The sequence below is a fragment of the Pipra filicauda genome, unplaced genomic scaffold, assembly GCF_003945595.2.
Source record: "Pipra filicauda isolate LSUMZ 115617 unplaced genomic scaffold, ASM394559v2 scaffold75_size2874737_pilon, whole genome shotgun sequence".
NCBI classification, from domain to species: Eukaryota; Metazoa; Chordata; class Aves; order Passeriformes; family Pipridae; genus Pipra; species Pipra filicauda.
Genome location: NW_024104931.1, coordinates 637,489 through 660,322, shown reverse-complemented (window position 1 = coordinate 660,322; position 22,834 = coordinate 637,489). Strand labels below are relative to the sequence as shown.

Here is a 22,834-nt window from a genome sequence, read left to right as displayed (position 1 = left end):
TCTGGACTAAATGGCTGTGGTTATAAAAGCAAAGCCCCAAACCATATTGCTTAGGCTCGTTTTCACCATACCTCGATAAGCACTAGCATGTACATGCATGCATACAATCTATGCATGCATACATTTATCTCCAAGCCACTCGAGGTTGAGAGACCTTGATTTGGGATGCTAATGTTGCCTTATCATTGTTAAAGCAGGAGAAACAGTGCTGCAGCTCTGCTGCTAAGCAGTATATCTGTAAAAGTTGGTGAGGGCTAAATCCCCTGCCCTGACAGACAATCTCAGTGCCTGCACATTAATCCAGAGATATGTGTGGCTCTGGCGAAGGATGGAACAGCTGCCCCAGGCTGACAGGAGCTGGCCAGGACTGTGCAGGGGCAGCTGTGGTGGAGATGACCACAGCTGGTGGTCACCAGTGCTGCCTCTGTGAGCTATTCTTCCTGATTGCCTGCTTGCCTTCTGCTTGGCACCTTGGCCTGGGGTAAACCTAAGGCAGCTCTCTGGACCTTGGCAAGCCATGGATGAAGATGCTTCATCCAGCAACTGAGTTTTTCTTTCAGGCTCCCCCATGACACAGAGAGAAGGGTTTTGAGCCCATGTCTTGCTTCCCTTCACCTCAACAGCCCCTCCAAGATGCTGTCCATGTGGAATATGGCCTCTCTGTTTGCCTTTAATTACCACACGTTGGCTGGACAGGGCTTTATGGGATCTCATAACTGAGGCAAAAAACAGACCGGGAAGCAAGCAGCCAGTGGTGACCACGTTCCCAGGAGCTCCCAGGGACGTGAGCAGGACCCTTATGGGGACTTTCACTACGGGAAGGTGGTTGCCACCAAACCTCTTTTTTCCCACCCATGCAACAGCAAGTCCCACTGCCTCCTCTGTTTCCTTACAGGGCTGCAGCTCCCCCCCACATCCACACAACATCCTGAGTTGTGCATGGTCAGGAATTTGCTTCACACTCACTGGGACTTTGGCTAAGTTGGAGTCATCAGAGCTGGAAGAACCACTACTAGTCATCTGCTCTGTCCCTCTGTCCCAAGTCACATGCTGAGGCCACTTCCAAAGTATGCATATGATATGGACTGACAGATCTCAGATGGGTAGAGTTGCCAAACCTCCTTTGCTGCATCCCAAGCCCTTTCCTGTCTGTCCCACTGCCTAGGGACATGGGGGCAGACTATTCCCTTCTTAGACTCCCCCCAAACTCTGTTGGCTGTGTCTAGCCAACAGGGACATGTTTTCCCTGAGGATCGCTCTGTTCATAGCAGCAGCTCTGTGGTCTGGCTGATATGCTGGAAGACAGCTTCCCTGCTGAGGCCCCCATCCTGGGGCTGGCATTCTGGGCTCAAATCCTTCCCAGGCCTGTTGGGGGATGTGGGACACAGATTGCCCTCAGGGAGGGAAAGTTGGCCACCTGTCACTGCTAATCTGATGAACACAGGCATTTCAGTAATGTCATTAGCCCAGGTAATCCAGCCCCTTAAACTCTGCAGAAGGATCTGTGCTGCTACTGGAAAGATGTGCAGCTGAGAACTGAAGCACAAGGAAGGCTGCCCTTGCCTTCCCTAGCCAGAGCCTCCAGCTCCTCTGGGAATGGGACCTTGAGACCCAACTGCCCTGGTACATACTCCATCAGCTGTCAGTTCAGCACCTGGAAGAAGCTGGGAGGTGTTAGAAACAAGCCTGGACCTTCAGAAAGGCACACTGCGCTGAGAAGCCACAGTGTGGTCCCAAGGGAGCCCCAGTGTGGGCTGCAAAGGGTGACTGTTGGGTAGTATGGATGGTGGACACGACTGGCTCTGGGTCTGGTGGTCATGGTCTGCTCCTGGCAAAGCAGCACCAGGGATGGGTGAAGGCAGGCAGCTCTCTGCCCACCCTTAAGCAGGTCGCCCTTGGCTGGACCAGGCTTCAGCTGCGTGTGTATCTGCAAACAGTCGTTTCGGTGCTGGGTGCTCCTGAGGTAGGGGGAGCCGCTGGGGGGGCACCTAGGGAGTTTAGGAATAGCAGGGCATCAGTGCAGGGCTGAGGGAGCGGCCGGATGGTGAGGAAGCAGCACGGGTTACCCGGGACATAACCTGGCAGGGGGGGGGGGGGGGGGGGGGGGGGGGGGGGGGGGGGGGCGAGTACCGGAAGAATGGGGTGTTGACTCTTGCTGTGCTGGTGCAAATCCGGATTAACTCCACTCACTGGAGCGATGCCCAGATGTACGTGAGGCAAATCAACCCTTCACCCTCGTCCTTAAGGATCAGGGCAGAAAAATACCTGTCTGAGCCAGCAAACGAGCTGGCTGTCCCTGGGGTGCAGCCCCCAGGTCGGGCTGCCTGACCCCTCAGCACCGGCTCGGGCAGCGAGAAACCTCCTTTATCCTTTTCCTTTAAACTCTGCTCGCTGGCACTGGGTCTTTCCCTTGCTGGGGGAGTGGGAAGGGCTGTGCCCTGGGAAATGCAGCGAGCATAAGAGAAAGCAGAGAGTTTCTGCCGTGCCACATGAAGCAGCAGGAGAAGCAGTCACGTCGGGAGCAGCGGCACGGCTCCAGGTAGCCAGCCCTCGAGCCGCCGATCGCACCAGCGGGCGAGCGCGGCTCTGCGGGCGCGGAGGGGAAGCGCGGTCCGGCCGCAGCCCGAGCGCGGCGCCGCTCGCCGCCGGCACCCGCTCGGTGCCTCCGCGCTGCCGCACCCCGGCACTGGCCGGGGCTCCGCCGCTCCCGCCGCACCCCCGGCCGCGGCCGGGCCGCCACAGGGCCGCCGGGCGCCCACCCGGCCACAGGCCGCGGCGGGGCCGCCGAGCCGCTGCCGGCCGCCGTGATGCCAGCCGCCGCCGCTCCACTTCTGCCGCCCGTGCTCCAACTTGGCGGGTGAGCCCTTCCTCGACACGCAGGTAAGGACCCGCGCACAGCGCTCGTGTCGGGGCACCCCCGCTGACGCCCGGGCGGTCGGCATTCCCAGGGGGTCCGGGAGCTCGTCCCCAGCGGCCCCAGGCTGCTCCAGTGCGATGGCAGCACGTCCCCACGGAAAGGCAGCCCCGCGCCGAGCTCGAGTTGGCCCCAAGAAGGTCAGAAAATATGTTGGGGTGTAAAGATGAAAGGCTGTAACCTGGAAAAACCAGGACAAATTACCTGGTCAGAGGCTCTGCGGTGGGCAAAATGTAAGGATTTCGGCCAAAGTTTTGGAGGCCAGATATGTCAGGGCAACTGCAATGGCACCGTGTATCCAGCCAGCCATCGGGACTCTGTCCCCGGGCGGCAGCTCAGCCGCCGGTTGAAGTTTGGGGGTTGTTTTCCTTCTGATGAGAAGCCTCAGGAGCTGTCGGGAGCCACCCCACTGCCGGCCATCCCTGGGATGCAGCCGGGAAAAGAAACAGTCCAGGGACCTTGGTCGAGAGGGCTATTGCCGGTGCCATGACTTACGCCAATGAAATGACCCTGCTGCTCCCCTGATGGTGCTGCTGCTCCCCTGAGCAGCACCATCTCCCTGTAGCCCTGCGGATGACCTCCCAGCTTGTATCTGTGGGGAAAAGCCACTCATTCAGGAGTTTCAACGAGAAGCACTTTCTGTCTCTACCCAGTGCCTGTTTATAATTCCTTCTCTAAAGCTGCTGCGGGTTTCACAAAAGCCATGCTGCTCTCCCCAAACCCACTTTACTGGGCTGCTTGCTTTTCTTCTGAAAAAGATAAATTCCCTTTTCATGAGCTTGGGATCTGCCACCAGTAAAAACCTTTTTCCCAGGAGGAAAGTAGCACTATATAAATACCAGGGATAACCAGAGGAGTGGGGTCTGAGCCTGCCTGCCACGTACAAGCAAAAAAAAAGCTTTTGTCTCTGGGGGATAGTTGCTGGTTACTTTGTAGGCTGTCAGGAGAAGGAATTACCCAAGCCAAAATGCAGTGACTGCATTTCTCTGGCAAAAGTTTCTTATGTCATAAAAATGGCTGGCAGAGTTAAAGCTTTGGGGAGCTGAATCCACTTCACTTTGTCTCCCTGAACCACCATCAGAGACAGGTAATAAATACCATTATTAAAGAATGAGTAATTTGCTGCAGTTCGAGCATGGTGAATTTGTACAGCAGATCCCTGCTTTTGCATGATACCTAACCCCTCCCTGCCCTCAGCCCAGTCTGCAGATAGCACCATCACTTGCAGAGAGGTGACCAAGCTCTCAGCAAAAATGTGCCAATTAAAATGCCCCTCTGCCACCTACAAGCTCCCTGGAGCAAGCTCCCTGGAGCAAGCCTCGAAGCTCCTGCCTGGCCCAGGAGCTTGTGGCAGAGCAGTCTGTGGGCCCCTGGCATGGGCATGGGCACTTCTGGCCTTTTTGGTTTGTCTGCCTCCTTCACAGCCCCTCTGCATGTGTTGTGATGTATTCACACCTTCCCCAGAGCATCTTCGACCTCAGCAAGTATCCCGAAGATCTGCTCTTCCTGTCCTCCTTTTTTCTGCCTAATTTCTAAAGCCCTGTACCTGAGCCCAGGGGCTGGCAGGTAACACTCACAGGAGCTGCAGCTCTACTGCTGCTTTCAGGGCAGTAATTTCAGGCAAGGTCTTCAGGCAGTATTTCTCTATTTGTAAGATTAGGGATGGGCAAATGATTGACTTTTCTGAGTGAAGGGCCAAGCCACATCATTAGAGAGGGGAAAAAACATTCATTATAGGTTTCCTCCAAATTGTCTTTCTGTTGCTATTTCTCTGACAAGTGAAAAAGGCAGCAAAGCACACCAAATGCTTTGCTCAGCCTGGAAGGGAAGGCTACAATGATCCCCAGTGTTTTCGTGGTGCATGACTTAAACCAGCTTCCTTTCGGAGTGAAACACTTCAGGTATCTTTTGAAAACTGGAGTTGTCTCCAGACTATATGACTGGAAACTCAACAGTTGGTATGAAAGATTGGCCCAAGGCACATGTGCACTGACTTGGAGATTTTATGCCACATGCAATAGCCACACTGGTGCTGCCTTGAGCTGGGCAGAGATTTCTCTGCAAATCCTTCCATCTCTCCGGAACCTCCAGAGGAGGGCGAGAGGGTGTTGCTGGGGCTTGTCCCCACACAGCAGGGACGTGCTGGGAGGGAAACACCATGATCAGGTTGCCCTCACTTAGCCCGCTAAGACCAACAATGCAGCTCACCCAGAGCAGAGCTGCCTCTTTCACACTATGACTCTGTATGGGTGCAAGCAGCAGCCTGAGTCCTGTCCCAGGGAGGTGGTGACATGGGCTGGGAAGAGAAATGGGCCAGGAAGAAAGGGAAAGCATCTATACAGCAATTGGAGTAGCTCAGAGGCCCCCTCAGCAAGGCAACTTAACAATGTTATGGAAAAGGAGATGTGACATTGTTTTGCAACATCTCTTTCCACACTATATAGAAGAAAATTTAGCCCTGCATGATTCTGGGCTCTGGTACTGCAGGATGAGCAAGGGTTGTGGGATGGCTGAGGGCAGCTGCGGCCTTTCCTCTCACCATATTCCTGACAACCGAATAAATCAGTGTGAACTGCCCCTCCTCAAACACAAAGGGCACATCTTCACTTGAGTATTCTTTGGTAATAACAAATATGAAAGAGGCTCTAAACATTTGGTTTGGGTTGCACCTTTTGACCTGAGTAATAATTTAACTCCTCAGAAGTTTGTCTGAGTCTGCAGATGTTGGCCAGATGGGAAGACAGCAATTCACTTATTTTCTGGACCAGGAGATCAGCTTACTGCTGATAAATACACACTGTGTTTGGAAACTTAGGGTTTGAAAAATAAGCTGCAAAGGTGTCATCTCCACAGCATAAGTTCATTTTTAAAGAGAGAGCAGATCACTGGCAAATGAATTAAACATCTGAACTACAGAGGAGCCTTGTGAATCCCCTGGAAAATCAGAATGCAGTAAGCAAGGTGGAAATAGCCCTGAGTTTAAGGCAGGCAGACGTGGATAAAACAAACAGGGCAGTGGGGAAAGGAGGCTGCCGGCATGTGCTAGCCCTCAGGGTGATAATGAATCATTTGAGTATGGGTATGTTTTAAACAGAGACAAATGAGCAGTCCTTAACAGACGTTTTGCATTGCCAGCTTCGATTGACAGGAGGGGGATTTTCAAGAAGATGTGAGGATGAAGTTTGGTGCTGCAGCTAAGCCGCTCTATCAGCAAGCTGCAGCTGTGAAGGGGAGGACATCTCTGTGTCCCCCCCCGACACCTTTTGCCAACGAAGCGCTACATCCCTGTCCCCATTTTGGTCTCAGATGGTGCAGGTCTCTCACCTGGAAGAAAGCCAGGTCCTATCTGCCTGACCACTTCTGTGCTGGGTGACAGGACATGGCAAGGAGAGCATCCCTGGAGTGCAGACCCCAGGCACGGCCCTGGGGCAGGCTGGGCTGCAGAGCTGAGGGGAGCAGGGATGGTCCTGGAGAGGAGCACGCGGCACAGGTCTGCACCAGAGCAGAGTATCACTGCTTTCAAAGTGGTCTGTGGGAATGAAGCAGTGGGGAGGATGGATGCAGGGTCCCACAGTAGCAGCAGCCATAAATGCCCTGCAGGACTTGACAGGCAGAAGAAGAGCCTTGAAGTGGAGATGATGGGACTGCAGCAAAGGGTATGGGTGAAAATGCCTCATGGGAGAAGAGCATGGAACCATTTAGGATAACCACTGTGTTCAGTTCAATACTGGGTATAAATAGTGATGGAGAAAACCTGATGTGAAATTGAGGACTTTAACCATTAGCACAGGAAAATCAGCCACGAGCAAAATTACTATCCGTCAGCAAGAGCTTCTGTGCATCTTTCAGCAGCAGAGAGAATGTCCTGGTAATAAACACATCTCGAGGGACCTCTGTGAGCACTCCAGTGGGATGCTTCGTGTCCCTTTGGGCACCCCAAGCAGGGAGCCTGCTCTTAGGTGAGGGATGGGGTTGCCTCTATGCTGGAAGCATTGCAGCCCAGGTGTCAGTTAGTTTGGCTCTCAGTAGCTCTACATGCATGGATGGTTCTAAGTAGGCTTTTTACACTGAGGGTACCAATGCCCCTCTCTCCAGACAGCAGCCCTGGGGTACTTCCTTAGGGTGGTCCTGAGCTGAGGAAGAGGAGGTTGAAGCCCAGACCCAGTCTGAGCTCATGCTTCTCCAGGACAGTGATTTAGATGCTGTATCAGGCAGGGGAATTCACTCTCCCCTGGCCCCAGGCTGGTGTTGTCTGGCTGACATGAGCAATCAGAGCCCAACAGCCTCCCACGGCTGATGCCTCAAAGGGCTGGAGATGCTGAGTGACAGTCCCACCAGCTTCTACATCCAGAAGTCATCACCCCAACCTCCACTGCCTCCTGGCAACCCTGCTGGGTCCCCAAACAGAAAAGTGAAAAAGCCCCTGGTGAGAGCTATCCATCAGTTTTGTTTGGCACCTTTAAAGCCCCTCACTGGGGCTTGTTCAGAGCACTGCAGGGCTGCAAGTTGTTTAGGTGCAGAGCCAGCAGGAGTGCCCTGAGGCTGAGAGGACTACCCCAGTGTGGCTGTTGGCACCTCCATAACTTGTCCATCCCTGATCCTGCCCTGGTCCATTTCCCCAGTACAACACTGCTGGCCAGGTCACTCTCTCTGCTTTGCCTCAACTGGGCACCCCATGGCCACCCCACTGCTCTCCAGCTCCGGGGCAGCCCCCAGGAGTAGCCCCGCTGCACTGCCCCCCCTCCTCTTTGATCTTACACACCCAGGAGAGCCTGCGGAAACTTCTGACAGCCACCTTATTTACTTGTTTGTGTCTCCAGCTAAAAAAGGGATGCCGAGAGAGACCAAACCTGCTAATTATACACCTAGCCACCCACACCACCATGTGCTTTATTTCCATTACCATCGATGCTGCCGCCTCCCCCTCTCGACAGCTCGATGTGCCCTTCCCCGATCTCCCCTTCCTGAGGGGCAAGGCGAGGTGCATCCCAGAGGGGTGCATTCCAGCGGGGTATGGCTCCCGGCCTCACCCAGGCCAGCGAGCTCCGACCCCGGGCCGGCGCTGTGCTCCCACTGTAAAGGCCAACGCCGGCCACGCGGTGTTGGGGCGCCGCAGCCGCCCCCAGCGTTTGGACACAGAGGCGCCGGGCCCAGGCTGTGCCCGCAGGGCCGTCCCTCGGGGCGCTCTGAGTGCTGGGGGCGGCGGGCGGGCCGGGACGGCCGCGGCCCGGGGCGGTGCGGGCGGTGCGGGGCCGGCGGTGCGCGGAGCGCCGGGGACACCTGGCGGCCGCCTGGCGAGCGCCGGCCGGGGCGGGGGAGCGGCGGGGGCCCGGCCGGGGAGGGGGGACTCGGCGGCCAGGAGCAGCTTGTGTGCAGGCATTCCCGGCGTGAGGCTTGAATGGAGGCGATGGAGTTCCCACTGCTCCCCTGCTGATGGGATGTTCACGGGCAGCATGTCCAACTTGCTGGAGCTGGAGACAGGGCAGTGGGGGAGCCCCAGCCCTCCGAACCCATGGCGCGGCTCCTTCAGAAGCAGCCCGGCTCTCCCCTGCTAGCCCCGGGGATGGATTTGCTGTTTCTTACCATTAGGAGCAACGCCTTAGCTCTGAGCACAGCTGGGTCGGAACGCTGCTGCAGAGAAACGTTTTTATCAGGGACAATAGAGACTCGATTTCCACCTGGAAATTGCCCAATTTGACTTGTGAACCTTGAAAAGCAGCCTATCACATCCCAATCCTCAGAGCAATTTAGTCTCTGTTGGAGCTAGGAGCCCATTGCCGAGGCACTGGCTTTCCACCTGTCAGGAGATCAAAACAAGCATTTTATTCACTCCTTTCCAGCTCTATCAAATGGGCTGCATCAAAGTTGTGAATCAGGTGCTCTACATCACAAATGCGTCAGCTATTCTTCCTCTAATCCATGTCCACAGGCTCTGTGTCACCTTCTTCTTTCTCTCTTGGTCCTCACCAATTCTTTCCCCTCCAGCAGCTTCATAGTCCTTTTCTTCTTCATCTTGGTTGCCAGGGTCCAGCTCTCTGCCTGGCTCAGATGTCACTGTGCTTCTTACCCACCATTTCCCCTCCCAGTGCTGTACCTAACGTGCTCTTTTGCTTCTCTGTGTACCACCTCTGCTAGCCTCATTGAGGCTGTCATGTCCCACCACCCTCCTCTCCTGTCCCACACTGAGAGCTGCCTCATTCACACAACCCCTCTGCCCTTTGCAACCCCTCGGCCACCTCATCTGATGCTCCTGCCACAGCAACCTGTCCCAGGACTGGTGAAGGCTTTGTTATACCCCAGGGATGAACAGTCCCTCACTGCACACCAGTGCTGTACCCAAGGCAGGAGCAGCGATGTAGAGACGGGCTTGAGTGTTGCCAGAACAAAACTGCTTTCTGCAATCATGTCTGCAGGGCTGATGAAAGCAATTCCTTCTCCTGTTGAGCTGTGTTTCACCCTGTGGGGCTCAGGGCTGGGACATGTCAGGTATCCATGTTTCTGTGTGGGCTCCTGGGACTGAGAGAGGACTTGGTCTGCCCCTGCCAGACACAATGTCCATGAGCCTTCAATGCCTTTCCTTCATCCTCCTTCATCCATTGCCTTTCCAAAATGACAACTTCCCTCCTTGCGATGCTCTGCCTTTGCTTCTCAGCAGCCTTTGCAAGCTGGTTTTCTCTTGAGCTTGGATGTCCAGAGGCAGAGGTACTGTCTCCTGGCAGGACTTGGGCCTCTGGTTAGAAGCCCTAAAAGCACCTCCTGAGAGCTTCTAGGAAGGTCTGGGAAGGGTGCTTGACATATCTCATAAGCTTTCCTACTCCATCAGGTGCAAGCCCACCTCTGTTCCAGGGATATGGCACCTGTACCTGGCTGTGATGCTGCATCACATCAGCTGTATCAGGAACAGGCATTCACACTGTTCCCTGCCCTCAGATCAGCCAGGGCATGGCAGTGCAGGAGGGCACCACTCCCCGAGGGCACCAACTTCCCCAGGTGCTATCCTGAAGGGGAAAGCCATTGGTCGGGGTGGGCTAACCTCACTCAGGAGTCTGAGGACATGCATCTCAGCCGCAACCTGCTAATGAGCCCAGGAAGCAAGGCAGAGTGTTTGCCTGACAGGGCAATTAAATGATGATTGATTCCTGGAACAGCTACTTAACTCATCATTAACGGATTTATCATAGCTGGCATCTGTGCCAAGGGTCCCTCTAAGAACTGCCTCAGGGGATGTGGTGTGGAGGTGAGATCTGTGAAACATAAAGCTATATTTGCTACCTCTTTATTTTCATGCCTTATTTTGGCTCCTTTTACCCAGTACTCGCCTTGAGAAGCTGAGTACACAACACAGCTGTGCATTTCTCACTCTGCTGGGGACCACTGCAACCGGGCTGGGGAGCATGGAGGTCCCTGCCCAGCCAGCTGGTTACAGGAGCAGCCATGCAGAGGGGGAGGCAATTCAGTAGGGAGCCCGCAGCTGTCAGTCATCAGTAGAGCTGCAGCAATGGTTTGGTTTGACAAGGGCACTGAAGTCTGCCTCTTCCCAGGTGTGCCCTCCCCTGGGCTACCGTTGTGCATGTATGCTTGTATGTGTGCACCCTCCCTGTGCACTTAGCAGCATCTCACCACCATTACTTGCTGCCAGTCCTGCCCAGACAAGCCCCATGTGGCTGATGGATATGCACGCTATCCAGGGTTGCTGATAATGAGGTCAGAGAATGGCCACTCTTTGCCAATTTTGTCTTTTATGGCTTCCTTGCTTTCATCTGCTGACTTCATTCCTTTCCTTTCCCCAAGCTCGGTTATTAACAAGCTGTCTTTATTACCAGGCTTACTTTATTACTAGGCTTACTTTATTAAGTCCCTGTGCAGCTAAATTCACTGTAGGATCCAAATAACCCAAAAGGGGTTTGGGGACAACTACAGGGCTGGTGTAGCTCTTTCATTCCCTGTGTGTGTGCATGCAGGGCTGGTCCTTGCCCTCTCTGCCACTCCCTTTCTAATGTTATCTCTAGGGGTCTGATGGCCCTAGTCTATACCTGCGAATCCAGATCATTTGGTGCACGGTCTCTATGAAATGTGCTAATCTTGGTGACTAAGGAGCGGGATGGAACTCTAATCCCTCTGACACTGGGACTCTTCACATCACCTATTGGAGAAGAAGGTTTCCCTTTAGCTGTAGCCCTGCCCCGTCCATGCTTTGTGCAGCAGCCTGAGATCCTGGCCCTGTTCTAAGGACAGCCCTCAAAGGGCAGTTTGAGGAATCAAAGAGATTTGGGCTCTCCCTCCTCCCCTGGGACAAAGCCTTCAGCTCTGCCCAGCCCACATTCACAGAAACTTCCCCATGCTTCAGCAGTATTTTCCCGTGGTTTCTTTTCCTACCCACACTATTGCTTTTCTAAGGAATGTTCACCCTGCGTTGTTCACTACCTGCAAACCCTCCCTGCCTCTTCCCCACAGCCCAGGTCAGTGAGCCATCTCCCAGCTCAAAGTCAACTGAGTACATGTCCAGCAGCAGTCCAGCTGCATGGGTGCACTCATCCTCCACTGGTTCTCTGGCACCTCCCAAGCTGCCTTTTCGGTTTCCAATTCCTCCCAGTTCCTTTCCCTTCTTTCTCCCCCACGCGCTGTTTCCCAGCACTAGCTGCTGTGAATGTGTGGCTTTCCCACACAGCTCTCCCCTTTATCTAACCTGCTGCAGAAGACCCAAAGCAAGAAGCGCAGCAACTTCCACACAGGCAGCACCCACTGCCCGGTGGCCAGCAGCCTGCCTGCAGTCCATATGCTGGTGTTTCTCAGCACATTTCGAGCCAGCTCCCTTCAGCAGCTCGCAGCAAGATCCCATTCCTCCCTACCCTAGCCTGCTGTCAGAAGCATTTCTTGACATGAGGCATGGATGCTGTACCAAAACTGTCAACTTTCTCTTACTAGTGCTGGGCTTCTTCTTCTTCTTGGGCTGCTGCTCTCAAACAACACTCAGTGATTGATCTCTTCTTACTGTTTTATTCAAAAGAAAGATAATTTATTAGAAACCTACTTTGCATGTTAAGGTAGGCAAAGAAGAGGATTGTGGTTTCCTTGCCTGAAAACGGGGATGAAGCTTTGAGCTTCTCTGGGTCTGCGTAGAAATAAAACCACCTTTGATACAAATATGCATCTCTCTTAAATATTTTCAAAATACTTAACAGCCATCTGCTGCACAAGCCATTACAGGCTTTATTAGTAAGGTGGGAGACTGCAGAAGGCAGAGAATGGTTTTGGGGAGGGAGAAGTGGAGGGCATTCACCAAAACACACAGTTTTAGCAGAACAGCTCCATTTTCCATTACAGCTTTCTAAAATGTGATGACCACTGCCAGAACAAAGCCCATGGACAGGTCCATTTAAAACCATGTATGGCCCCCAAACCTGCATGGCATGGCAGAGTTTGGCCAAGGGACCACTTGAGCTTTTCACTCTCTGGGATCTTCAACTCCAACTTCTTTACTTTTATTTCCTCCTTGAGGACAGATTTAAAGCCAAGGTGATGTGCTGTCTATCAGAAAGCCTAGTGCACCTTGGGGAATCCTATAGCAGGAGGAAATGTGCCTCTGCTACACAGCATCCTGCAGAGGACTCAGTGACTGAGATCTCTAAGAAGGACAGGAACATTTGGGGTTGCAAGGCAATAAGGTGGCATGGTCTCTAGGAGCCGGGAAAGTGCTAGAGAGAGACCATAAAATGCAGGGCTCGGGTACTGAAGAGCACAAAGTAATTGTTTCTCTCTCCTGGGGAACACTGATATTTCACTGCACGTTTTCTTTGTGCCAAGGTGGGTTGGGAAGCCAAAATAGCAAATGCTCCTCTGAAGAAAAGGGGTGGAAATATTTAATCACAGAAATTTTCATGGGTAAAAAAAAAAAGCAGCACAAGGTTTTGACACTCTGAAATGGAGGAAGGGAGAGGGAGGTGAATTTCCCCAAGGAATAAACCCATGTTGACATTTGTAGCTGAGGATCCTGTTTGGACTCAGAATTTTCTGAAGCTGGTGGCCCAGAGCCAAGGCTGTACCGCTGCTGCGGTACCCAAGGGTGGAGCTGCTTTGATGTGATGGATCATTTACTTAGAATGTCATCATTTCAAAGTGGACCAAGCCCCCTGGGATCTCCCCTTTAATCTCGCATCTCTTCGTTCCTCCTCATGGCTGGCTGAGCATCCAACACTCCCACCCAAGCCTAAACACCACCTCCATGTCCTCACAGCAGCCCCCTGCCTTCCCTTGGTGGCTCACTGCTCTTGCCCCAGCTGCAGCTCAACCTTGGAGGAGCCCTAGAGAACCTCCCATCTACCTGCAAGTCAGTTAGGTGTATGTGTAATCTCCAGAGGGCTGTAATTCACTGTGCAGCCCTCTGCTTTGGGAAGTCAGGGAGGCCCCTTGAGTGACTGTCAGTCTCTTAACTACTTCTGTGCTGTCTGTTAGGCAGCACACATTATGAACCATCAGAAAAGATGAAGTAGGTCCTTTCCTGTCAGGCTGCACGTGGCCAACCCAAGATGCATTATAGATACACCAAATCCTCATCTTAATCCAGCCTGAATCAGATCATCTTGTTGCAGGGCTGCATCCTTATCTTAGTACCAGCAGGGGAGAGACGAAGAGATGCTCTGTTTGCTGAGATAGCATTCAAGCTGTGCAGAGGTGGGGAGGACTCTTGTTTTCTCCATTATTGCCAATATTTTCTGTTCCCACTAGCCTCATCTCGACATCGGCTCTGCATGGGTGAGAGGCTTTTCTGCTCCCTTGCCTTGCTGTAATAACAGCCTCTTCCCTTCTACCGCCTCTGCTCCTGCAGGATCTCTTCCCCCCTACCACCAACAGCATGGAGAGTGTGCGTGAGCTGCAAAACCCACTCTTGGCCAAGGCCAACGGACACCTTCGCAGCAGCTATTCTTACCACCAGCATCACAGCCAGGACTACTCCAGTCATCACTGCCAAGGGAAACTGTATTCCTACATCTTCCAAAACGCTGGCAGTGCCAGGACTCACCAGCTGCTGGATGCCAGTTCCCTGCAGCTGGCTGTTGAAGCCTTGTACGGCCCCAGTTTCATCCTTGTGAAGGATGAGACCACTCTCAAGGCCAAGGACAGCAAAACAGAAAGCTGTGAAACCACTTTTACAGAAAGCAAAGAGGCTCCATCCGAAGCTCCTGAAAGGCACGAGGCGCAAGGGTCCTGCCTGGTAGAGAGTGACATCCGCATCCAAACTGTGTCCTATGAGGTGGAGGAAGATGAGCTCCAGGAGTACGAGGTGAGCTTTGCCAGGTGGGATGGCACTGAACTCCTGTGGTAATTCGGAACATGGGCTCAAATTCTCGGTAATTTATTCTCCCATTTTTACCCAGAGCTCCCCCCACACCCTACCATCTCCTGCCTCATCAGTCTCCCTGTGCACCCAGTATTTCTTCTTTCTCCCTATCATTTCTGCTCCTTTTCCCTCAGTGCTGACCTCAGAAAGAGGTCAGGTTCCCTAAGAGCAGCCCGCCTGCAGGCTGCTGGGAGCAAAAGGGAGGTGGGTCTCTGCAGAACCCTTGGGATATGGGGACCCTTTGACAAGGGCAGCCTGCTGCTGCTGTGGCACTTGAGCTGAGGAGAAGCAGCAGTTCTTGCATAACAGCAAAATTCATATGCCTGATGGCAGCAGCTGAGAAAAAGCTTATATATAAAGACAGGATGAATCCTGCAAAGGAAGAATGAGAGCTAACAAAGCAGCCTCATTGCTGTGCTGTGCCCCACCATGGCTTGAGCAATGGTGCCAAGGCTAGGAACATTGTCCAGGACCTTGAGAGGTGGAAGTGGGTCCCCGGAGCCCACTGGAGCTGATGTCTGATGACCCAGCACAGCTCTGCTGCTTTTGGTGTTGGTGATGTGGCCTTTTCAGATGGCATCAGAGGTGTCCCCACCTCTGCATGCCTTCCCTACTGAGGCAAATCACTTCTAGGGTGGTCTGAGGCTGGCCAAGTTGTGCCCAAAGGCAGGAGTGTTGACTGCAGCCACTGAGCAATGTACTTACTGGGGGGAGAGGGCATGTTGCCCCTGCAATGGAAGCTCCAATTCAACTGCTTTCCCTCACTTCCTAAATTAGTTTAGCAGGATATTGATCTCCTAGTCTCTAATGGGGATAAGGCACTTTGTTTAACTTTGTTTAAGCTGACAAACAGTCAGTTCTGCCAAAGCTGAAGATATTTCAGTTTAAGACTCTCTCTAATGCAGGGAAATCCCAGACCCCCAGCAAGTGAGCTCAGCATTTGCTCTGGCAGGGAGCCAAGAATCCATTCCACTTTTGAATTTGCTGAGCTACCTTGTTCTTCATTAAACCACGCTGAAGAGTCTAAAATATTTTTAAAATTTACTTCTTGAATTTGCTGGTGGGAATCATATGAAAATATGTGATAGGGCCAGGAGAGAGCAGAAGCTGGGAGGTGAGGGGCTGAGATGCAGCCGATAGTGAGGCACAGGGAGGTGGGGATGTGCTGAATTCATCTTGTTTTTCAGAGCGACTCCTCCAGCGACAGCGAAAGCGAGGATCATTTCCTGATGCTTCCCCCCAGGGACCACCTGGGTTTGGCCCTTTTCTCCATGCTGTGTTGCTTCTGGCCCCTGGGGATTGCTGCTTTCTACTTCTCCCAAGGGGTAAGAGATCTTGTTGCTTGCCTGTGTGTGCTGAGCACTGGAGCAAGGGCCCTGCAAGCCACAGCAGTCACACCTGGAGGGCCCTGCAAGCCACACCGGGAGGTGGCCGGCACCTTTCTGGATCTAAGGCTCATCTCTGTGCCACGGCCATAACTCTGAGGCTGTCTCCACAGTTGTTGCGGGGTTGCAAGCCCTCCAGCTCTGGTGTGGGTTACTGGGGGTCAGGCTTTTCCTTTGGGTCTTCTGGGTGTTATTTAGGGAACTGGAGTTGCTCTTGGCCCTTTGCCCAGCTTCTCACTCTGGCATTTTCCCACCTGTCCTCCCACTCTCCAGTAGAGCGGAGGTTCTACACCATGACCCAGATTGAGGCAGCTCATGCCATAGGAACCAGGCTGCTCTGGAAATTGGCCACAAAGGAGATCCTGGTGTCCATATCACACTACAGTTCCTCTCTTGTACTTGTTTCTGATGCACATTGGCTAAGCTATGGGAGCCAATGCCAGGCTGGCAGAGGCTGGAGAGGGAGGTGGCCCTCTGGCTGCACCAGCTCAGAGGAGCTGCTGCCTTCTTGAGGGCTTAGCCTTGGCTCACTTACTTAGTGTTGACCCAGAATAATTCATGCAGAGCTAGGGGATTTACTCCACATTTGCACAGATGCTTCTGTACAAAGAATAGGTGGGGGGAGGTATTAAGAAGTTAAATCGAGAGAATAGGAACAGAAATGGAAAAGTGTATTATATGAGTGCCTGGCACAGAGATGGTGAGAGACAGGGGAAGCATTAATTGATTAGGAACCCAAGGAGCAGTTGATTTCACATTTTTCCACGTGGTGCAATATAGCACAGTGCACTCTCCATGTGATGATGTACATGGGGCAATTTATATCTAGCTCCATTTGCTATAACTACCCCTTTTGTTCACTCACTGAGGCAAGGACCATCTCTTTATTTGATGTCTGTGCACAGTGATCTCCATGTGGCAACTTGAATACAAGTAGTAGGTAATAATAAGAGCACTTAGAATGTGCCCTGAGCACTTAGAGAAGCTGGAAGTTGCCATCACAGAGAACCAACACCCACATCTGTCTCCACTGCTGGCTCCATCAGCCCTTCTATAGCAAATAGGCTTCAACCAAAAACCCCACACACGAAAAACCAGGTGGCAGCAGAGCCATACCAATGGACCACGCTGTCTGGAGCCAACTCCCTGAGACTAGGCAGTACTCAGTACATATCTGTACAGGGTATACTGGTATCTAGTCAGTGCCACGCAGCAATCACCCCAAGCACCAACCATTTGCCTGCTCTTACGAGGGTCCAGCCTCCCGCTCACAGCTCTGGCTCAGTGCCCAGATGGGTGCTTTCAGACAAGCAGCTGAAGCCCACGCTTCCCTTGGAGGCAAAATCCACAGGGAAATGTGTGTAGGTGGCACTGCTGTTCTGAGCCCTCCCCGACTGGCAAACACCGTGCTGTCTGTTCCCAGTTGCCATGGGACAGTGACCAGGGAAGGGAGACTGACTCAGTAGTGAAACAATTGCATGGTGAGTAAAAGGCCAGGTTGATACAGCTGTGAGCAACAAGCATTTCTTCTCCTTCCAGACCAGCAAGGCTGTCTCCAAAGGAGATTTCCATCTGGCCAGTTCAGCTTCCCGCCGAGCTCTCTTCCTTGCCGCGCTCTCCATAACCATCGGCACAGGAGTGTACATCGGGGTGGTGGTAGCACTGATTGCTTACCTCTCAAAAGGGGGCCATGTATAGCTGCCACCTGCATGTCACTGCCGTCCCTGGCTGGGGCCCTCCTGGGATTGAGCTTTCCTGTGGAGCACAGAGCACCAGTGCCTGCAAAGGCTGCTTGCACAGCCAGACCCCGGCATGGATGCACTATGTAGGTTTTTTCTCCTTTCAGAGAAACAGTAAATCCCTGTTCTCTCCAAGGCTGCAGTGTGCCACCATCCAACAACAGGGAATTGAGAACCAGTCTGGCTGCTGGGACCAGGAGGAGCACATTTGCCTGATGGAAGATGTGCATGCTGCTGCTGGGCTGGTGCCACCACCCCTCATCTGGGGCCACAGCTTCCCTTCTCAGCCCTGTAGCTGGGAGAGCCATTGCTGGTGCCCAAGCTTGGCCCATGAAGAGGGCACACAGGGAGGAGAGGGGATATGAGGCCAGAGAATGACCGCTGTTTCTTCCAGGAGGCCCGAGTCCTGGTGGGGTCTCCAGACTCCTGTGATGGGGACAGGATTCTCACTTCAGCACCACGGGGTGGCACCTGGCTCCTCAGATGCAGTGAAGTAGGAGGACAGAGCATGAACAAGACCAAAGGGCATGCTCTACACATCCCTCTGCTCTACACATCAGATCCCTGATCCACAGGAAAAATCCCAGTTGCTGGCCCATCCCAGAAGCAAGGAGGAAGGCAGGCTGGTGGTTGCACAACATCTCTTCCGTTCCTGGTGCAGGCTGGTAAAGACAGCAATGTTTTCTCCATGTTAATAATGACTGTCATGATGATCCCACGTCTGAGCCCCCATACAGTTGCCATCTCAGAGTGCTGGGCCCTAAAAAGACTTGTAATTGAAATCTCTACTCAAGAAGTGACCTGGGAGGGGTGAGGGCCTGAAGGATTCTACTCTTGGCACGAGGTCAGGGCCCTGCACACAAAGAAGGATGGAAAGAAAAGGCTGACATCACATGCAGAGTCTGAGGTGGGAGTGCTGTTTGCAAGGGGATGAGATCCAGAGAAGGAAGAGACATGGAGGGAGCCCAAGACACAGGGGGTGACCCCAACACACTCCTTCCCATGCCTTGGAGAGGGATATCTCCATCCTTCCTAAAGCCTCTGCTGACAAGGAAATCTCCAGCATCCCCACATACATCTTCCTTTTGCTTACTTGTATATTGTCAGAGACATGTTAAGTACTTCAGAGGTGGGTATGCAGGCAATGGCTGCCCCAAAAAGGCATTAAGAGGCTATGCCTCACCAGCATCCACCTTGACCATCCCCCCTCTCCCTGGCCATGGCTCCCCTGTTGCCTCTTTCCCTCATGTGCAGGGGACTGCAGGCACACTCTGGGCACCCCTCACCCCCTTCCCAAGGTTTCTGGGCAGGCTGCAGCCAGCTTTGCAAGAGGCACAACATGTTCCTCCAGCTGGGTGCCATTCAAATGTACATTTCATACTAAAGAAGCATGTTAATGTCTGCAATTGCTGTTGTACTTGAGCCATAAAAGAGAGAAGCGCATCAGAGACCTGTACAGAAGCTGATCTGAAACTTCCCATTACGTTTTATAACATGGAAGAGCTAATAAAAAAAGCAGGAGAAAAGTCTCTTTATAAGAATGTGGAGCTGGCTAGCAAAGAGGTGAGCTTTGCAGGAGTGCCACGCTTACTTAAACCTGGAGGTGTTTATGCTGTTCCCAAAGGAAGTTATAATCTAGCCAGTGTCTGGGCAACTTGGAGGGAGATGTATTTCAATGTAGATCACGGTGAGCAACTAACACTGAGAGCGGGACGGTGGTGTAGGCTGTTTTCCCTGTGTGGAAGGGACGAGAATTAGGGAGAGAGAGACTGGAGCAATGTGTGTGTTCTGGCTACTGTGTGTATAGCAGAAGCATAAAATAAAATGTGCTTGAAGAGGGGCAAAAGAATACAGACATAGGAGGGAACAAGCAGATCTTGCTTCTGATGGTGGACAGAGACAGAATTTGCAGGGAAGGGCTGGGGTGTCCAAAAGAGATGAGGTGGCTTAGAGAGGAGGGATAAGGGGCAGACTCACCCAGCAGTTGAGTGACAGTTTTCATTGCCCTGTCCTGCATGTGCTCAGCCATCCTGGCTGTCCATCCCTCCAAATAACCAAGCAAGACAAGAGCACTATTTCAGAGAGGGGATGTCTGTGGGTACCCATGCAGCCAGGGCGACCAGCCCTGCAAGCCCCAGCTCATTGCTGTCCCAGCTAAAGCCCTCCTTGTCTATCCCCTTCAAGCACCCCCAGCTGGGGGGCAGGGGTGGAGGCTTCCCACCAATTCTGGTCCAGACAAAATCATTGGGGCTGCTAGACCAAAATCTACAGTAAGAAACTGCATTTACCTGTGCATTTGTAATTCTTCCAACTGGATTCCTCCAGGGCTGCCATGGGTGGGGGTGGGGTCAGCAGCCCCCAGCCCACTCCCCATGGGCAGCCTGTGCCCCTGCCCCCCAAATTACTTCTTTGACTTTTTTTAATTGGAGATGCCTGGGGAAGGACAAGGCCAAAGGGCCAACAGAATTAAAGTATTTTCCACTAATAGCCTGAATCTCTGATGACCTTGGGGGTGGGGAAGAGGAGAAGGGGCTGTGCCAGAGCATGTGTAAGGGGGACATTATGCAAATGGAGAAATTAGTCAGAAACAGCCTGAAGGGAAAAGTGGAAATTGAAATCTGAGGACCAGCATGGAGATCGCTGCTGAATAACTTATTACAGACTCACAGCGTTGCTGCAGCCACCTGAGCAGAAGGGAAGGAGGCAAAAAGGCAACAAGACACAGCAAAGGAACACACAAGCTCCAGAAATTTCATTAAGCTTAAAAAAAAGGTTAAACTAAACCATGCCAGTGGCTGTGGAAGAGGTGTCTCTTCACCCCCTCCCTCCTGTCCTCCCGGAAAAGGGGTCCCTCTCCCAACCGGCACCCCCAGCCCTACTGCAGAGCCCTGTAATGGTCCTGATCTCAGAGGGAATACTCAGAAATGCAAAGGAGGGTAGGAGGGGCAAAGGAGGAATAGCTTCAAGTCCTGGCCTGGAAACACGTCTAGCCCAGAAAGGAGAAGGGAGCCTGGCAGGTCACAGCTCTAGGAGGCGATGCAAAGGGCAGCGAGTGCAGAGACCATCTGTGCCTGTGCAAAGGGGCAATGGGGAAGTGAGATTTCTGGTGGCTGATGAGGGAGGATTTGGGGTTCTCTGAGAAGGAGGTGGAGGAGGGTCAATTAAACAGTGATATCTTACAAGAGTGTACACCACAACCTGCTGTCCTTCCCTGTATCCTTTTTAAAAAATAATCATGAGGTGCTGAAGAGTCCCATGACATATTAGAATAACTCCTCTATTCATGAATAATGTGTTCTTCATAATTAGGATATCTCTTTGCAACTGAGTGGTGGGTGAGTTCCCCACCATCTGGCTGCGGGTGCCTGTCCCTGTGCTGTCCAGCACCCCCAGCACAGATGTGGTCCTGCAACCCTGGCCCCAGCAACCCTGTCCCATTGCTCTCCTGCCCACTGCTCCCTAAATGACCATGTCCTGGGCCGGTCTCCCCACCAGTACTCCCAGCCATTGTCCTAAGGCAGTAACACCAAGAAACAGACACAGAAAGTCACCAGAAAGCTCATTCACTCCCCATCTCCCCAAATCTGTGCCCAAACCCCCCTCTCTTGCCTCATACACTGGATTTTGGGTTGCAAGAAGTATCACGACCAGGTGTCCCAGATGCCCTCCCTGCTGTGAGGACAAGACCTTGGGGACCAAGCCAGACCCATTCCCTGGGTTGGTTGAACATGCCCTCCATTCCTCCCCTGTCTTGGAGATGTTCCTCACTCAGCCAGGAGTTCAGAACAGCAGTGTCTGAAGTGCACTGGGATTTGGTTTCTTTTGCCAGCAGCGGAAAACACACTCTTCCATCTTGGGCTTCTTCTGTCAAGGTGAGCACTTCCCAGGAGGCCTTTCTCTTCAGAAACAGCTAACGACAGGGTGGAGTCTGTACCAAGGGTGGGGGTGGCCTTTGAATCTTGCCTCCTTCTGGGATACAGACAAGAAGAAAGCTACCAAGGAAAAAACCACCAGCACCTCAGTGCAGATCTGAGCAACCAACGCATCTGAGCTGCCACCTGCTTCCCCCAGCTCTGCTCACACTGCTCGCCCCTTGGCAAGTGCTGTGGCATGCCAGAATGGGGCCACTGGCTACAAATGGGGCCTGGGGAGTGCTAACAAGGGATGCTGGGATGGGACCCTACTGGATCTTGCTCCTCTTCCCTCAGGGATGAGGTGATAGAATGGAGGAGAAGGGGAAAGAAGCCGGTGTGGTTTGTGGGGGAGACAAGACCCCTGTGGGCCCCTGTCCCCAGACAAAGAGATTCACTTGTCCTCCCAGCCTCCTCACCTGCTCTCTTTGTGGTCAGCCCCAAGGTGGGTTATGTGGAAACCACAAAGGTTGGACATGAGGTATCCTTCCTGCTGCACTTCCTGCACCTTCACTGCCTGGGAGGACAAAGCCCCTTGCAGTGGCAAAGCTACCACCTGCTCTCTGAGCAGCACATGTCAGTGGGATGGGATTGTAACCATGCTGATGGGACAGAAATGCCTCAGTTCTCCCCCCATCTGTCCTCTGGAGGCTGGTGAGAAGAGACACTGGGAAATAAAAGCAGAGTAAGTCCTTTGGCTCACTGAATGGCATAGTCAGTGTTTTCCCTTCACAGTAACCCAGTAAGGAAATAGCTAATTATCTGAGACAGGGCGTCTTCTATTTCTGCCCCCAAAAAATTAAAAATCATTTATTAGTGCATCTCTTCAGTTAGCTTATCCTTTCCTCTTTGCTTCCTCAAAACAGCCTGCAGTGGAGAGAGCATGGGGAGGCACAGCCTGTGGCAATGCCATCTCTCCTGGGGCTGCCAGGAGAGGATTTTTGCAGAGAGAAGCCAATTAAGAGCCATTACTCAGGCATCAGCTGCTGGGAAATCAGGAAGCTTATTACCTCTCCTCTCCCTGCAGATGTAGGCACTGGCTCACTCTTCTACAGCCTCCAGTAGCCACAGGTGCAGGAACACACTGCTGGGGTTGAGCTGTCCCCACGGGGCAAGAGGACAAGTGGTGTCAAGAGGGCACACCTTGCTGAGAATAAGGCAGATGCTGTCCCCATGGCCAGCGGGGAGCCATGGGGCTTGCTGTGATGCCACTGGAGGGGTGACACACTGGAGGGTGTTGGCATCACCCTCCATTGCTCATCTGTCCCTTTTGGTGCCAAAGTCTATCCTAGCACAGCCCCCTCCCCAGTCCTTGACCAAGCAGTGTCCAGGCATAGGGATATTTGGGGAATACATCTACAAGTGCGCTGCTCCCAGCAAAGCACAGGAGCTATCTTGAGAACTGTAACCCTTTTGCCACCCTGAGATGCTTTTAAGACCAACAAACCAACTGCCTGTGCAAAATCTGGAGGCAAAGTCATGCTTGAGCTAACACATACCAGCTCAGTGCTTGGGCATAATCAACTATTCCGCTGCGCTGCACTGGC

General features: G+C 52.9%; 1 protein-coding gene across 2 annotated transcripts; it reads left to right on the top strand.

Annotated features, from left to right (window-relative positions):
* The first annotated feature begins 1,751 nt into the window (after window positions 1-1,751).
* Window positions 1,752-21,994, top strand: SYNDIG1L (synapse differentiation inducing 1 like). 2 transcript variants are annotated; one of them, XM_027720198.2, is made up of 4 exons: window positions 1,752-1,963; window positions 13,740-14,195; window positions 15,440-15,577; window positions 17,177-21,994. In XM_027720198.2, the coding sequence occupies exons 1-4, from the start codon at window positions 1,784-1,786 to the stop codon at window positions 17,333-17,335; spliced, it is 933 nt and encodes a 310-aa protein (XP_027575999.2). In that variant the 5' UTR covers window positions 1,752-1,783; the 3' UTR covers window positions 17,336-21,994. The 2 variants fall into 2 exon arrangements, with proteins under 2 accessions (XP_027575999.2, XP_027575997.1); XM_027720196.2 differs by lacking the exon at window positions 1,752-1,963 and adding an exon at window positions 2,779-2,880.
* The last annotated feature ends 840 nt before the right edge of the window (window positions 21,995-22,834 follow it).

Excerpts from the sequence above, each read along its gene's own strand:
- SYNDIG1L (XM_027720198.2), top strand. The coding sequence starts at position 1,784 with ATGGTGGACACGACTGGCTCTGGGTCTGGTGGTCATGGTCTGCTCCTG. Across the intron at positions 1,964-13,739 it reads CGGTGCTGGGTGCTCCTGAG|GATCTCTTCCCCCCTACCAC; the intron begins GTAGGGGGAGCC and ends CTGCTCCTGCAG. Across the intron at positions 15,578-17,176 it reads CTTTCTACTTCTCCCAAGGG|ACCAGCAAGGCTGTCTCCAA; the intron begins GTAAGAGATCTT and ends TTCTCCTTCCAG.